General features: G+C 38.9%; 2 protein-coding genes across 8 annotated transcripts in view; one reads left to right on the top strand and one right to left on the bottom strand.

Annotated features, from left to right (window-relative positions):
- Positions 1–15,924, top strand: part of clcn2a (chloride channel, voltage-sensitive 2a) — a 76,473-nt gene that overhangs the window by 24,721 nt on the left and 35,828 nt on the right. The window lies entirely within an intron of this gene.
- On the bottom strand, positions 10,628–14,758 carry LOC147181077 (zona pellucida sperm-binding protein 4-like). Of its 2 annotated transcripts, none has more exons than XM_086071906.1 (8): positions 14,270–14,758; positions 13,042–13,229; positions 12,797–12,894; positions 12,377–12,534; positions 12,117–12,309; positions 11,877–12,024; positions 10,885–10,963; positions 10,628–10,805 (listed from the first exon to the last, which is right to left on the bottom strand). In XM_086071906.1, exons 1-8 carry the CDS (start codon positions 14,553–14,555, stop codon positions 10,678–10,680), a joined length of 1,278 nt encoding a protein of 425 aa, XP_085928032.1. In that variant the 5' UTR covers positions 14,556–14,758; the 3' UTR covers positions 10,628–10,677. The 2 variants fall into 2 exon arrangements, with proteins under 2 accessions (XP_085928032.1, XP_085928041.1); XM_086071915.1 differs by having other exon boundaries at positions 12,117–12,306.

Here is a 15,924-nt window from a genome sequence, read left to right as displayed (position 1 = left end):
AATTTTGTAACGTATGTTGCAATCACTCATATTTGATATTATTCACATGTAGGTATGGGCGAGTACCGATACCTACCGATAACAGGTATTGGTATCGGTGCTGACGGCACGACGGAGGCCAATACAAGTATTGTCGCCCTCTTGTGGCTGTTTTACGATCAGGAACTAGAAATGAAATTAATAGAAAATTGCCATTAATTTGAATTATTTTGTCAGAAAAATACTATATTTGAATATATAAGTCTTTCTTTAAAATTATCTGCCATTTTGGGGGGGAATTTTATGTAGTAGTGATATCGGCATCAGTGACTACGCAAGAGTTGAGCATTGTATCGGTCTGAAAATAAGTGGTATCAAACATCACTATTCGCATGTAATACTGATGAAAAACAAATGTGATTAGATGCTTATATCTGTCAAATATTCACAAGGTGTTTTCAGATTAGTTTATTTATACTTTTTTTTTGTGCTAATTTTTTCAGTGGGAAAAAATGCTTTACTACAAAAACTGCCTGATAAGAAGAATTTTTTTTTAGCAGCCAAATAAAAACATACAGTATCCCACCTTGCTTTGAGACATGAAATCTTGATAACATTTTTGTCTTTGCAATGATGTTTTTTTCCTCATGTATCATCAACATTTTTATGAGCAGTCCTGCAAGCACACACAATGCTTTGGTCATTAGAATGTCAAATGTTTGTCCTTTACGCCGCCTCCATCTCCTCACAGCGAATTCATTACTCTGCAGCGCCTTGGGATTTGCTGAATAATGAACAAGTTTAATCTCATCTGTTGTGTGATACCCGCACATGGCCAGGCTTGAAAATGTGGCAGAGAGAGGCATGCGCCACTTGAGCGGGGAGGCTGTTTCACGGGGGAAAACTTGTCATTGTTGTTGGGAAAGTTCTCTCACGAGGAGGATATGTTTCATACTCACAGTTAAAACCAACAAGATAGGGAAGGAGTGCAAAACAGCATAATGTTAAGCCAGGGACACTCATACAATCAGGGCAATTCTGCCATGGCCTGATTTTTGCATGCCTCTGAAACATTATTCTGAATGATTATCCTGTGGTGTGAAGTTATTGAATGATTTTGTTTTGAACTCATTCACTGCCCTGGACATTTCTATCCATGAGCTGTCATGACGAATATATTCGTGAAGTACCGGTAATATTTTAATGCGGCAAAATAGCACTCCATATAGATGCTTAATGCTTGTTAGCATTGAGCTAGCGGACCGACAGACTAAGCTTTGTGTGCATTCACAGTGGACACCATTCAAACATGTCAAGAAAGCTGAAACATACTCAACGTAACATACCGCTTACGCTCAGGCTAACTTCAAAATAAAGTTTTTTTACATTGATGGCAATGCAAATAGCCTTAGTGGACATTTGTGTACTTTAAACGTGGCCCACGTCGTGGCATGATGGCTAGCTTGACTTCCCTTTTAGACGTTTGTAGTTTTGATTGACATTTAAGTTGCGACCAACATCAACACAACGCTATCCCAAACTCATATTCAATAACTAATTTCGGACGTTAAGAAACCGCTAATTAATTGATGCGGCAGAAGTCTCCGACGTAAGTGGCTACTGGGCAGCATGCGGCTAGCTGTTAGCATTAACTACGGGTGCCTGGTTGGTAGCTGTAAATGAGCTTACTTGAATTATTTTTCAATATTCTGGACCAAGGCTACTTTGTAATTCACTCTCTATGTTTAAAGGAAGGGAATGCGCCTTAAATTACACTTTGAGGTCTTTTCATTATTTATATTTAAAAAAAAAAGAAAGATAAATAGCACTTTGTCTTCATTTATTTTATAAAAACACTTTTGTCCATTATAAAACAAAAACATTCAACTCCCAATGTCAATTATAGTCGTTTAGATTATAGGAACACATCTTTAATCCATTAGTACATTGTTATTTTAAACATGGACCATGTATAAAATGGGAATGTTTCTGCCTCATATTGCACTTAAAGTTCTGTTCCTAAATCCTAAATGTCTATATTAGACATTTAGATTTTTTTATTTTATTTAATGGGGGAAAACCATTTTACAAAATAAATGAAGACACTAAATCCTAAAGAGCTATATTAGACATTTTGAATTGTTTTTTTATTTATTTAATGGGGAATAGTATTTAAAAAATAAAATAAAAATGAAGACATAGTACTATTTATCTTTATTTTCTTTATTTTTCTTTTTTTTTGGCTGATCCGAAAAATGACCCGATCCATGGCTCAAGTCCATGATCCGATCCAAACCGGGATTTTTGTGGTCCGTTGCACCACTACTTTTTAGTGAGTGTTTTACGCCAGGATCCCTGCATAGGATAAGAGAGCTTCATAACTTCACTGTTTGCATCATTCATTCAGAGTGTATTATCTCTGTAACGTGAATTGTGACTTGCAGAAGTTAGATTTACATTTTGCAGCAAAATGTTTTCTTGATGTGCTTTGCGTTCATTTGATTGTTGATGGTTCTGACAAGTGTTGGGAATAACGGTGTTTAAACTAACAGCGTTCGGTAACTCTGTTTTTTTTTTCATAAATAGACTAATCTAACTAATTATTCTCCATATATTTGAAATGCCGTTATCGTTATTGTATGAGAAATGCGTTGCGTTACAATTTATTTATTAGTTTCAAGGCTCGAAATAAGCTTACAAGACGTTGTGCGGTGACAGGCTCCTCAAAAGTCATTTGCGCACAGTTAGAGGCACTGTTGTTTTTGGACTTCGTCACAATAAAAGTGTCTTGACAGCTGAAATGTAGAGTGACTTTTATTTTGGAGGTGCCGCAGGCAGCGTGTAACGACGTGACGGTAGAGATTTGCCGTAAAACAGCCGCCATGAGGAGCGATTTGTTGATAATTCTGTTCCACCAAGAACCATATTGCGCCTCCACAAGCACCAGAACAGCGATAAAGATACCGGTAAGTCATAGCAACACGCACGCCTAGTGTAATTAATAGCGCCAACAATTGTATTTCTCTTATTTCACGAGTGGTAAACACGTGAAAAATGTTGAAAGAAATATGCTCACATTCATGGAGGCGATGGAGTGACATTTGTATGCAAATGATGCACGTTAAGCCTCGAGTTGGGCAGTTTTCTGACGTACACCAATCATTAAAGCCTTTAAGCCTTTAAATGTGTAGAATTTTAAGCTGAAGATATATCACCATATTGAAAGTGTATAAAAGTATGTTTTTCATAGAGATCAAGTGGAAGCTGATGATTTTGAGGAGTAAATGTAGTTGTAGTTATGGCAATGATTTTGGCTATGATAGCATTAAGCGCCGTATATTTTAATATCATTGGCAATTTATTTGATCTATTATTGATTATTTTAGCCAGCAACAATCAAAAAATGCCCGCAAAATCCTGGAGGGACTGGCTAGGACTGTCTACAAATTAGTTATAGATGACATATGTGCCACAAATCACCATATATCTAGTATTTATTTTATTTGTATTATTATTCTGATTGCTGTAGTAACTGGTAGTAGTAGAACATACATCACCACTCCAAATTTAATGAATTATTATTATTATTATTATTATTATTATTATTATTATTATTATTATTATTATTATTATTATTATTATTATTGTTATTATTATTATTATTATATGATACGTCATATTATGGAGTGAGGCATTTGTGTGACATAAATACTCACAAAAATAAATGAAAACACCCTATATAGCCTGGACATAATTTGAATTCCTTGTATAAAAATATAATAATAATAATAACTAATAAATACAAATCCAAATTGTTTGATATAATTATTATTTTTTAAGTAGTGAAAATAGTTACTTTGCCTGGTAACGAGTTACTTTTATTATGAAGTAATTCAATTACTAACGCTGTTACTTTTTTAAGCAAGTAATGAGTAACTATAACTAATTGATGATACATAATACAGACCAGTCTTTGAGTAGCACTCAGAAAAATACCTTATGAGAGAAACGACTGTACACGCGCTTTTGGGTGTGCTAGCATCACGTTTACAGCAGGCGGCTTGAATGACGCATGCACGCTTCTCTCGTAAAGCACAGAGCTGTGTGCGTATTTTGGAGTCTCGGCAAGATGACGTAGTAAGCGGACTCTCGGTGATGTGATGAGCAGTGCAGCGGAGCGGGTTTTACGAGAACGCTGACAGTACCTTCTTTGCACGCTGAAAAGTGCCTGGACGCCCAAGGGATATTTTTAGAAGTGCCGGAGCTCCGTACTGGTGCGTTCTGGCCCAGTTAAAACACTGAGTTTGACAGTAAATCTGAAGCTTTTTGGGATGAATTGTTATTCGCCAAAAGTGATGCTCGCCCAGGCAAGCTTAGCACCTCAGACTTGGATAGAGGTTATATTTGTATAGTATAAACAAAGTGTGTGTCGCGACTGTGAGAAAAGATGACGCAGTTCATGGTGTGAATGGCGAAAGCCATGCCATGTAAAAAAGTCACACTCCAGCTAGGCAGTGATTCAGTGTCACTTACAGTTTCTTTCTTAGTTTCATAAATGTAAATAAATGATTATTTTGTCATCAAAGTCATTTCTCAGTCTTGCGTTTGTTTCATGATTTGAAATGTCACAAAAGCAAAATATTGTGGTATTAAAGTCACTATTCTGCTTGGCATTTTTTTTCTCCACAAATAGCTCATTTTCTCAGCTTTTTGGTCAGAAATTGGTGTTTTGGTGAAACCAACCAATATTCCGCTGCCTATCACTAAGAAAATAAAACGCTAGAAACAATTTTTTTCTACTCTTTTGGTATAGGTCCAGTGCTTATATTTTCACAGAACATAACATTCTGTGGGTCTTGAGTCCAGTTCAGTAAAAAGCTGACTGTAAATGAGTTAAAAACTGTTCATGTATTAAAGTTGTTTTGATGGTGTATGTTTTGTCAGTTTCTTGTGCTTAATACTGTACTGCTAATCAAGGTGGATTTGAGCATTTTTCCCGCTTTCCAATCAAAGTCACCTGGGATTCAGCTCCAGCGTCTCACAATCGACAGAAACAGTAGAGAATAAATAAATGATTGCATCTCTTCTCAATTAACACAAAACTGCTTCACAAGAAGGCTCCAGAATGCAAAGCAGTGGGAAATAAAACCTAATAACAATGTAGGCAGGGCACTATAAAAAGTAAACAACGCTATAAAATACTGAGCAATGAAACAGCTAATAAAGTGAACGACTGGAACGATTAGATCTTTTGTGAATATCTATTCTGTATTTTTCTCTTGTTGACTTTGACACCGTTCACACTGCGACAATAATCCCTTTGCCCAATGCACCCCTCTGAAAAAAAGACTACTGTCTCCCTTCAATGCAGTCATAAAGCATCCAACAGCAAACAGATGGGAGGCGCGGGAGCTGAACTGGTGTCCAGGGTTCAGTGTGGGAGTTAAACTGACTAATTCTGCTTCTGAAGTTGCTCTCGTGGGAGGTGAACCAGTTAGAGATGGCAGCTCTGGTAACCCACCTGCTGCTCTCCTAAGGGCGCCGCTAGCCAGATGGCCAGGTACTGCTCCCCCTGTCTCTCGCACCAGGGAGGCCAATAGAGAAGCACTAACATGCCCCAATTAAACACTTGATGGGCCTAAATATGTGAGTGCAAGCTGTCTGCCGTGACTGAGTCATCATCACATCGGATCAAGTCGCTGGTCTCAATTGCAGGGCACGGAGAAAGCAATCTATGGACAATGTAGAACTCCACATTGTAGAGTCTTCAAGGAACCGGAAGGCACAAAAATTAACCAGATTTTGTTCCTTCCCAGCCAAGGATAACAATCGCCAGATTATTTAGTTTGATAGGATTATTTCAGAAGATTATCCTGTGGTTTGAAGTGTGCTGAAAGGGAAATGATCCCTTTAATAGGGTTGGACATTCCTATTTTATATTTTTGTGTTCCCTCGTTTTCCGCTGGGGTTAACTTCCCAAAAATACCCGCAATTAATGAAATCCACGAAGTAGTTAGCGTTATGTTTTACATTGATTTTGGTCATGGTAGCCATGTGCTAATGTTGTGAATGGAAACGACTGGCCATGGAAGCAGAAGAAAAGAAAAATACAGACATGTCTTTTACACATTTGAGAAATATTTTAATATGTGTAAAAGTGGCATAATGTTTTAGCGTGAGAACAAGTAGCATAACGTTACTACAGATACTGTATCAGATGTTGTAGCGTTTGTGATTGTTTAGGCAATGGTTATTTTTGCCGTAACCGTGAATGTCTCCGATGTGCCGTGAACGCTTGTAGACATTTACAAGCGGTTATGAATAACACAAATGTGCACATTTAGGCCACTGTCGCAACGTCTCGTCGAGAAGACTTAGCGGCCGGTTAGCGTCACAAAGTCATGTCAACTAGGTGGCGAGTTGCCAGTCACGGCAAATGAACCACCGCGGATTGTATCTTGACAAAACAATACGCAACCGCTTCATATGATCCAACCACCGTCTGCTTTATCATATCTGACCTCTTGTAACCAAATAACCTCCACACGGAAGTTTAATCTGCCCGTTTGAAGCACACATTTTAGAAAGGAGGAGAAAGCTAAAGAAGTCGCGGATAACCTTTTTTTATTCCTGGTTGGATTGTAAGACACATAGATGCACATAGATGCATATTATTGATAGAAACCCCCACTAAAGTGTATTTTCATACTATGGGACCTTTAAGGCTGTGTAACTTGAAATACCTCCCGTTCCGTTCCTTCAAATTAAACCTGTCTCAAAGTAAATAAGTGTGTCAATAGCGGAATTACTTAATTGTGGTTGATAATAAAATTCCGCATAATATAAATGAGGGTTCGACCAAAATAACGGTACTGTAATAACTGTACAAAAATAAATAAATCCATGAAATAACGGGACCACGAGTCTAGAACCTGCGATGGAGAGGAGGTTTACTGTGCTGAATAATGAATAACTTCTGATTCATTATTTTCTTAACATGAACATCCAGGGTTCCCTTGCTATAACGCGGTAAATTTTTCGCGGCCTTGCTGTATCGTGGATTTTTTTGTGTGTGCAATTTTGCATTAATTTTTTTACAGTCATGTACCTATTTTTTATTTATTTATGAAAGTTTGAACATTGACAATGTTTAAACGAGAGAGAAATGTGAGAAAATGTTAATGCCTCAATTGGAAAAGTGTATAAACTGTGTGGTGAGGGGTTGAAACATTTATAATAAATGTCCCTTTGAGAGAGAAGGGTATGGCCTAGGCGTGGCCTGGTGCAGCTATTTACGTAAAAGTGACACACCCCTAAAACAGGCTGTTTAGAACAGAGCGGTTTTTTTTGGCTGATTTAGGGACAGCAAAAATATTAGATCCAATGTCAATTTTGACAAATGCATGTCACAGACATGTCTTTCAAACATTTGAGAACTATATTAGCATGTAGAATTTTTTTATAATATGAGACCTTTAAGGCTCATCTCCGTTGTCTCAATTTATTAGATCCCTACTCTTCTTTTTACATGCTAGCACATCAAACCAGAAATTCCTTCAAGGAGGGAGGAGACTGACAGAGGAGCGAGGTGGGAAAAGATAGAAATGTTTTGGGGAAAATTAGACGATGTCGTCTGCTAAAGATGACGTCATGTCATTGACGTGCATCACAAATCCAACATCTGCTAGTTGCATTCAAGGTTTTGATGGGCGAGGAGCTACTGTCGGACATTTGACATTTAGAGACTTGAAACTTGTTGAAAATGATTGAATGCCATCCACTGGAATCCTGCTTTTTACGCATACAGAAAGTGACAACTGTAGGTTAATTTTATAATTTATGACAAGGGGGCTAAACACGTCGATCACGATTTACAAGTTGATCACAAAGGTCGCATTGGTAGATCATATGACATCATCCAGTTAAGCACTCAAATGAGGTGCTGATCTGTGTGGACAGCCCAGAATTTTAGCTCACCGCTAGTGCTCTGCGCTCTCAACTGGCGGGTGCAGGTTCGAACACAGAGCGGACCCCCCCCCAAAAAAAGGGCTGATTGCGGGAGGTTGGGGGAACCCCTGATTTACTGTACCTTTGGGCATGATTATTGTTGCATGTGTTGAGATTATAAGTTTGTTAGTTTGGGAAAAAATAATTTGTTTACTTTAAACATATATAGGGATCAGTACATTTTTACAATATTTTGTGTTGCTCTTGCTTTTTCTCAAGATGTGTTTACATGTCTCTGCCTGCAACCCTAAGCAGCGTAAGCAATAGAAACTAACCGAATGATTGAAGGTCTTCTCAATATCCCATAAAAGCTTTACAAGACAAGTACAGAATGCAAAGCGGTAGAAAACAAGAACTTATAACAGTGTAGGCAGGACACTATAAAACAGAGCAGTGAAACAGCTAATAAAATACACAGCCGCCATTAACCAGCCAGACAGACCCCAATTAAATCCTTCCTGATCATTTTGGCTCAAGGACAACTTCTCTCGTTAATCACATCTCATCTCTCATCATTGCAATTTCTTGTTAACCCTGTCCTGATGAACATGACACACACACATACAATCTCACTAATCCATTGTGCTTAGAGTGACATTTTCCTTGTCATGTTTTATTGATCTGCAATCGATGTGAAAATGCTCTACACTATATAAAACAATTTACAGTATTATTGTGGCACCTATTTGTTTATTATACTTTTCTTCTTTTTTCAACTAGCCTTGCGGGCCATGTCAAACGGTATTTTTAATATATGCCGCGGGTCGCTGAAAATGGTGGGCCGCAAATGGCCCCGGTCCGTAGTTTGGACACCACTGGTTTAGTGTTGACCTTATTGATTTCCAAAACAAAAAAAGACACAAAGGCCCTGCCTCAGGATACTTAAATTATACTTGAAGTTTACTCGTGTACCTCCTTTGTATGGATAGAAAAAAAAGAAGCTATTTTCAAGTTTTGAAAAATATAACATCTTACTATTCATTTGAGTGTAATACAGTAAATAAATCAGTAGCATCACAAGGATGCTAATTTAACAAATAAAAAAAATGCTGTTTAGTTTTTCTCTCTCATCCTTGTTTAACTCGGTCAACTTTGCAGATGAACATTCACCTCGCGCACCTCTGTGTTTTTCTTTGTCCTCATGAGCTTTGAAATCTCCGGCAGCTTTATTAGAACCCTGAAACATAAATGGCAACATTGCGCATTGGGGCACGCCACCTCTCATTTGTCACAATCAGGAAGGTAAGCGGGGATTTGTGTTGTTTTTTTCCTGCAGTTCATCTATAAAGCGGCATGTGCGCATTGCCATTTTGTGAGAAGCAATGCTGCTCCCTCTATTCCTGAGCACAGCACAGCAGAGCCATCCACTAGGCAGTCTCTCGGGGATTACGTCACAGGCAACATTGTACCGTAGTATCCTGTGCAAAATGTCAATATCATCAAATGCTAGTGAAAAATAATGAAAATTTAGCATTTTCATAAATTAAAAAAATCTATTTTTTATAACTCTGGGGAGAAACAGGGCAGAGAAAATAAGAAGACTTCTTTCTGCTCCTTTTCATTCTCACATCAATTTTTTTTTTGTCCTTTTACAAGTGATTGAAATGAAACATGTAGAACACCTCCAGGTGCTCCAAACAGGGTGTAAACTGTAGACTTGTCCAGGTAAGAGTTTAACATCCTGTTAGTTTATAATCTGCCATCGCAAGTCAGAACCTACTGTTAGCCTAGCAACACTAGTTGGGATGTACTGTATGGTGGTTGGAGATGTGTAAAGATGGGAATGGAAAAAAGTGAAAATAGTTCATACAGCAATTCTGTCCAATTAATGACAAGGATTTGAAAGTGAATCCCACTCCGTATTGATTTAGTAACATCTAATTGGAAGGGTGGGAAAATGCCGAACAGGGAGATGGTTGAATCACTCAACGATCTGGCTTTTGCTGACTAAGTGTCCAAATATGATATTCAGGCCGAAGCCATCTTCTGTAGCTCCAAAACATTTTCCAGCAGGTTTGATTTTAGGCCAACGTACAGGGAAACCAACACAGTGCTCATTGCCTTTCTGTCAAGAGTGAACCCACATATAGAGCTGCGCCGCTTTTTCATCTGCAACCCTCCACCCTCTGTTCATAAGAGCAGAACAGGCAAGTCTGGAAGAGTCGTGATGCCCATTTCAATGAAAAGAGGGGGTGGAGGAGCTAGGAAAGAGGCGTGCAGAGCAGTGCAGGAGAATGATGCACTAGTTGCAGCATTGAGAAAACTCACAGGGAGACCGGAGGATGCGCATCTTTAAATTGATAGCCCACATTAATGCAAATGGATATTTTTTTTTTTTATGACTGGGAGATGTCAAACTGAAAATTTATACCTTGTGCAACAACTCTAGTAGCCATTTGAAGTCTGCCATCGTACTTTGACATTCTAGGCTATCCTGTGCCAATGTTCATTTTATGCCCTATGGTTAAAGAATAAAAACCTTTTGTTCTAGTCTATAGCACTCAAATGACAAGTCAAGGGCAGTGTGTCAAGACTTTAAGCAATCTATTTACCACCACATTTCACAATGTGACCATAAATGAGTTCCGAGTCAAGGTTGTGACCTTCACATTAGCAATGAGAAAACGCATGGCTACAACAGTGATTTTAACAAGCCTTTATTAAAAGTCATGACTGGCTTTGGGCAAGTGGTCATCTGTTCCATTTTGTCAGGCCACCAGTAGAGAAGCCTCTCATTGGAGTCAGAATCACCGACCTGCTTGAGACCACATCCTGGCTTTGAGACTTACGGGCTGAAGTCACAGGTTTACCTGCATATTCTGGAGAGGGGAACAATATAAAATAATCAAGTCAAGCACGAAGAGCAGCCATCTTTCAAAGTCGCAAGCAGTTACTCACGGTGTCTATGATGGCATGGTTGGTCACAGGAGTTTGTGCTGCTGGGATGGCACACTGTTGTAGCACAGTGGATGAAAACCTGAAAAGTCAATAGTTTAGCCAGTTGGATTGGGCATACGGTCAAGTAACACAAATCTGATTTAACCTTTCAATGAGTCCCAATTTCAAATTGCTTAATGACTAGACCACGGGTGGGAAAACTTGGGCCTCAGTCCTGCATGTTTTGAAGTTTCTCTGCTCCAACACAAGCAGATTCCAATCAACAGGATCATCATGCTTATGAGCTGATCATAGAGCAGCGGTGTTGGAGAAGGGAAACATCAAAACCTGCAGGACTCTGGCCCTCATGGATTGAGTTTGTCCACCCCTTGGACTAGACCCAGTCACAAACAAGGCGACTAATAGCCAAAGTGGGGTAAATGCATACTGATCAGGCCGTATTTGACAAATTACCACTCCCTTGCAATCCAAATTAGAAAAACACCAGATTAATTTTCTATGGATTCTATCCTGTGGTGTGGTTTCTGTTGGCACCCCAAGCTTTATTTAAAAAAAATAAAAAAAAGTCTGAAAATCAACTTTGCTCAGTGTACACTAAAATTTTGTCTGATTAAACACAGCTTTTAAAAAAATATATATATCTCATGTAGTTTGTTCAAAACAGGCCGATAGGGGCTCTTTAGGAGCCTGATCTACCGTCTGCAACATGAAACAGGACAAGTAGTTAAGCAGAGTGCACTCTTATGCATAATCAGGCCCAATTTAGATAATTTTCCTTCCTTGATCCAAATCAGCGCATAGGCCTAATTAGTCAATATCTGAAGGGTTACTAACCTGAAGTCAGGGCTTTTATCAAGTTTGCACGATGAATTTCACAAGTCAGGCAACCAGATAAAACCAGTTTGCCTCATATCAATTATTAAAAGCAAGGCACGTCAGAGGTTCATTATACCCCATCTCAAAAGATGTTTGAGTGAAGCTTTGAGACGTACCCTGTCCCTCTGAGGACTGACGTGGTTTGGATCCACAAAGGAGAACATCTTGAAGAGGAAACGCTTGTAGTGTGTCGGGTAATATATGCTAGAGGACTCCTGCACAGGCACCAATATGGTCTGGTAGCGATCATCTTTGTAGGGACACCTGCAACAAGCCAAAAAAATAAAATCTTAAACTAGAAGGCAAAATTTGGTGGCGGGGGGGTAAATCATTTTCAGATCAACAGAAGCATTTACCCATCAACTAGAAGATCCCACTGAGGGATACTGTTCAGATTGGGCGTGGTGGTGGCCCAGCAGCGCTCCAGATTCAAAACAATGTTGGGATCAGACCTGTCGAGAACGCGGACCTCAACATACACCGGTTGCTTGAGAACTTTGGTGACTGGGTAGTCAGCTGCAGTGTAGAACGAGTTATACGCCACCTCTTCTGCAAGTAGACTTTCTTTTAGAAACAACGCAACTACTGCATTGCAAGACCGCACTGCGATACGCACCTTCAATGCAACCCTTGGAGAAACACTCGCCATTGCCCAGTCGGAGCTCCACTCTGAGGGGTCCCCCGGCAGCTACTGGCACAGGTGGAGGAAGGGCATTGACCTCGATGACCAACGCTTCCACACCTGTGCCTGAATATCTACACTGGAACAGCAACCTGGGGAAAGAAAACATTAGGACGTTCCAAACACTATCAAATGAAATGACTTTGTTACAGTATGGAAAACTGAGACTTCAGCCCACAGGGGAGTACTTTTGATCTGTGAAAATACTGTTGCGTGACAAGTAAACCAAAATAATTTACTCATGTTGGTATTCAGTCATTTTAAATGACTGTTTAAGCCTCCAATTTAACCTTTTAATATATAATGAAAGACATCTTTAATACCTCAATGACATATCAGTTTTCACTAACTTACTCAAAATGGCTGTCCCTGGTAATAGAGCCTCTGGGTCCAATTCCCACTTCATACGCTGACGACATGTGGTTCTCGTACACCACAAAACCGTCTTCCTCCTGCCGTAAATTGTAGCAAAAAAATAAAAAGAGAAGCCATTAGACAGTTAAACTTCTTTGAGTGCCCTTAAACAGACTAGCAGTAGTTTGTGACAAAGTTCAACTTCTGCATAAGTTCAAAAAAAAAAAAAAGCAACAACCACCCACCTTGACCGTAGTGCCACACAGGGTCATGGGGAACTGAAAGATGGCGAATGTTTCGGTAGTGTCGACTGCATTGCAAGTGGGATCGTCCATTTCCATCAGGCTGACTGAAGTCACATCCACTGGGGGCAATGTAGAGTCACGAGCCACCACCACCACAAATTGGCCATCTCTTGTACACTGCACAGTCACTGACAAGATTTATGGAAAGTTGTTAGCCGATCAGCATCATTTTTTTTAATTACCACTACTAAAAATAACTTTGCTTGTAAAAACTGTCAATTTGTAACCCATGTGACATAATTAGCAACGGTTGAATCAAAACTGATCCTCGTTTGACAGTTTTTTGTAAGAATGTTTAAGTGACAGGCTATTATGCAAACAAATTTTGTCTTTGCCAATTTTAAAGGCTAAGTCAATTCAAAAAGCACCTCTACAATAATGTCCTGTGGTACCACTAATTTAAACACTATTGTGATATTCTGTTTGTGGGATATGAACAAAATCCAGCCATCTTGCTATCAACAGTGACATCAGTTGCTCAAGGCTCAACACAGCTTTTGATCACATGACCAAGAAAAAGTTGCAGTGATTAGTCACTCTGACCAACTGATGTCATTTTCAGTCAACAGTAAGTGGCAAAATGGACACCCTTTGAGATGGATAAAATGGGTGGATTCTACAAATGTAATGTTAAATCACAGTGCCTTGTTTAGACTCTGAGGCACATAAAACTTTATTTGCTTTTTAAGTCAAAGCACTGGCCCCAGTCTGAAAAAATAAAATAAAAAAAATAGTGAAATTTAAGCTTTTATAACCATAAACCCCAGTCTGCTGTATTAGATTTTTTTTTTTACAAAATTTTAGAAATTCAGATAAGTACCTACATGGCTTGATCAAATTAAAAAGTTTCTTAAAAAAAAAAAGACCCTTTCCCTTTACTGTGCAATATTTATTCTACTATGAGAGTTTGTTCATTCGGGTCTTATTTGTTTTAGAGTACCAAATGTTCCAATTTAACATTAGATAAGAGTTTAGCAGTATCAACATTATGAAAGCTTCAATAAGTTGTACCATTTGAAAACAAAAAAAACCCCACTCATTTCATTATTTAGCACAAAGGAATGTAGCACCACTTGAACTACATTTCAAAATACTCATCTGATAATGCTAGTCTCATGTAAACCAATTTTAGAAATTTTACACACATCCCTACATAATGTCAAGTTACCTGCTTTGCCGTAGTAGCACTGGCGTCCATTGTGGCAGCAGTTGATGGCTCCGCATTGCTCCCTGGTGATGTCGCGGGTGCCGCACTGGATCATCTCATGGTGCTCCACTTGACATTTGTCAACATGAGTCGCAGGGAAAGGGACCCCCAACTGCTTCTGCGGCAGGGACTCGAGATGCTCATTGTTGATGTGCAGAGCCTCCATCCAGTGCTGGGCCACAGCGTCACCAGCCAAAAGTCCGACAATCACCAACAAAACGCCAAACAGGCTCCTGGAATGCTCCATGACGGTGCTTGAGAGTGCAGGGACAACTCATAAAAGGCACACGCAGGCTTTATACTTGATGGATGGCAGCGGGGTTGGCTGCGGGTTCCGCCTCTTGTCATCAGGAGTCAATTGAATGCCAGCCGTGTGGAGTTAATCAGCTCGGCGCTGACAGGTGGAGATTATTGGCTGGGAGGGGGGCAGTTTGTGAGTGCTGGGTTCAAAACAAGTGGATTTGTGGGTTGTTGGTTTTTTTTTAGAGGTGATAGAGGTTTCGTTTTTTGCGTGTTTTTTTAATTTAATTTAATTTTATTTTTTACATCTTTACTACTGCCAGTCCATGATTGTCATCAGTGATTGTCCTGTTGTGTTAAAAGTGCTTTTTCAACACTTGGTCGACTATTATATTAAGCTTGTTTAATAATATCTCAAATTCTTATATGTACTGAGTTTGACTAAACATGATTTTCTTATGTATATATATATTTTTTTAATTTTGTCTGGATCAGGCATGGGCAACTTAAATGCTGGAAGGGGCCACAAAAGGGCTACTACTCTAAAATTACTATTCAAGTAGAATGGTACAAAACTGCTGAACAGCACTGTGAAAAGTCATTTTTGTTTTCACATGAATCAACTCACTCAAAAAAATATATATATTAGTAGGCTTACTCATGTTATTGTGTATATAGGGGCAGTATAAAAATCTGGTGGAAGTGATTGATTAGTGGTTAATGGTGATATTACAAGTTTAAGCTACAGTCAATGCATATTTGCAATTCAAAACCTGTGAATTTGCATATGGGCCCCCCTCACCACAGTTTTAAATAAATATTTTGTGTTTTTTGTTTCAGGGGCTTTAAGGATTTGTATTTACCTCCCGCTTTGTCAGCGTTTTCCTTTTTTGGGGGGAAGAATTTTCAGGGTTTGTTAAAAAAATTAAAATTAATAGGAAAAATATGAATTAATTTATTTTTAATTAATCTGGGGGCCATTCAGTGGGCCGTAATGTGGCCCGTGGGCCACCAGCTGGTCCTCTCTGGTCTGCATGATGGGCCTACTACTTGGCAAGTAGGGTACTCACATACTGAGAATTGCATTTATTTTGACTTTAAACCCAGGTCCCCCTCTTTTTCAGTCAGTAAACGCCATATTGTCAAACGTCTTTGATTCATATTATCCCGAGTGATTATCATGTGGTGGTTTTTTTCTTTTCTTTTTTTCTCGATCTGCTTGTAAAATGTTCAGGAACCAACTATTGTAAATGTTTAACCTGTTCAATATATAGCCTACAATTGCAAATACTTACAGTATTAGCCTACAGTATGTGGTCAACGCCAAATTTGAATATACTGTAATTACAATCTTTCTTTTTTTTTTACTTTATGGA

Source organism: Leptonotus elevatus, chromosome 1 (assembly GCF_054856555.1).
Source record: "Leptonotus elevatus isolate MCC_2025b chromosome 1, RoL_Lele_1.0, whole genome shotgun sequence".
In the NCBI taxonomy this organism is placed as follows: Eukaryota; Metazoa; Chordata; class Actinopteri; order Syngnathiformes; family Syngnathidae; genus Leptonotus; species Leptonotus elevatus.
The sequence above is the reverse complement of the archived record's forward strand: the minus strand, read 5'-3'. Positions and strand labels throughout refer to the sequence as shown.

Excerpts from the sequence above, each read along its gene's own strand:
- LOC147181077 (XM_086071906.1), bottom strand. The coding sequence starts at position 14,555 with ATGGAGCATTCCAGGAGCCTGTTTGGCGTTTTGTTGGTGATTGTCGGA. Across the intron at positions 12,895-13,041 it reads TGTGTGGCACTACGGTCAAG|GAGGAAGACGGTTTTGTGGT; the intron begins GTGGGTGGTTGT and ends AATTTACGGCAG. Across the intron at positions 12,535-12,796 it reads ACCAGGGACAGCCATTTTGA|GTTGCTGTTCCAGTGTAGAT; the intron begins GTAAGTTAGTGA and ends TTCTTTCCCCAG.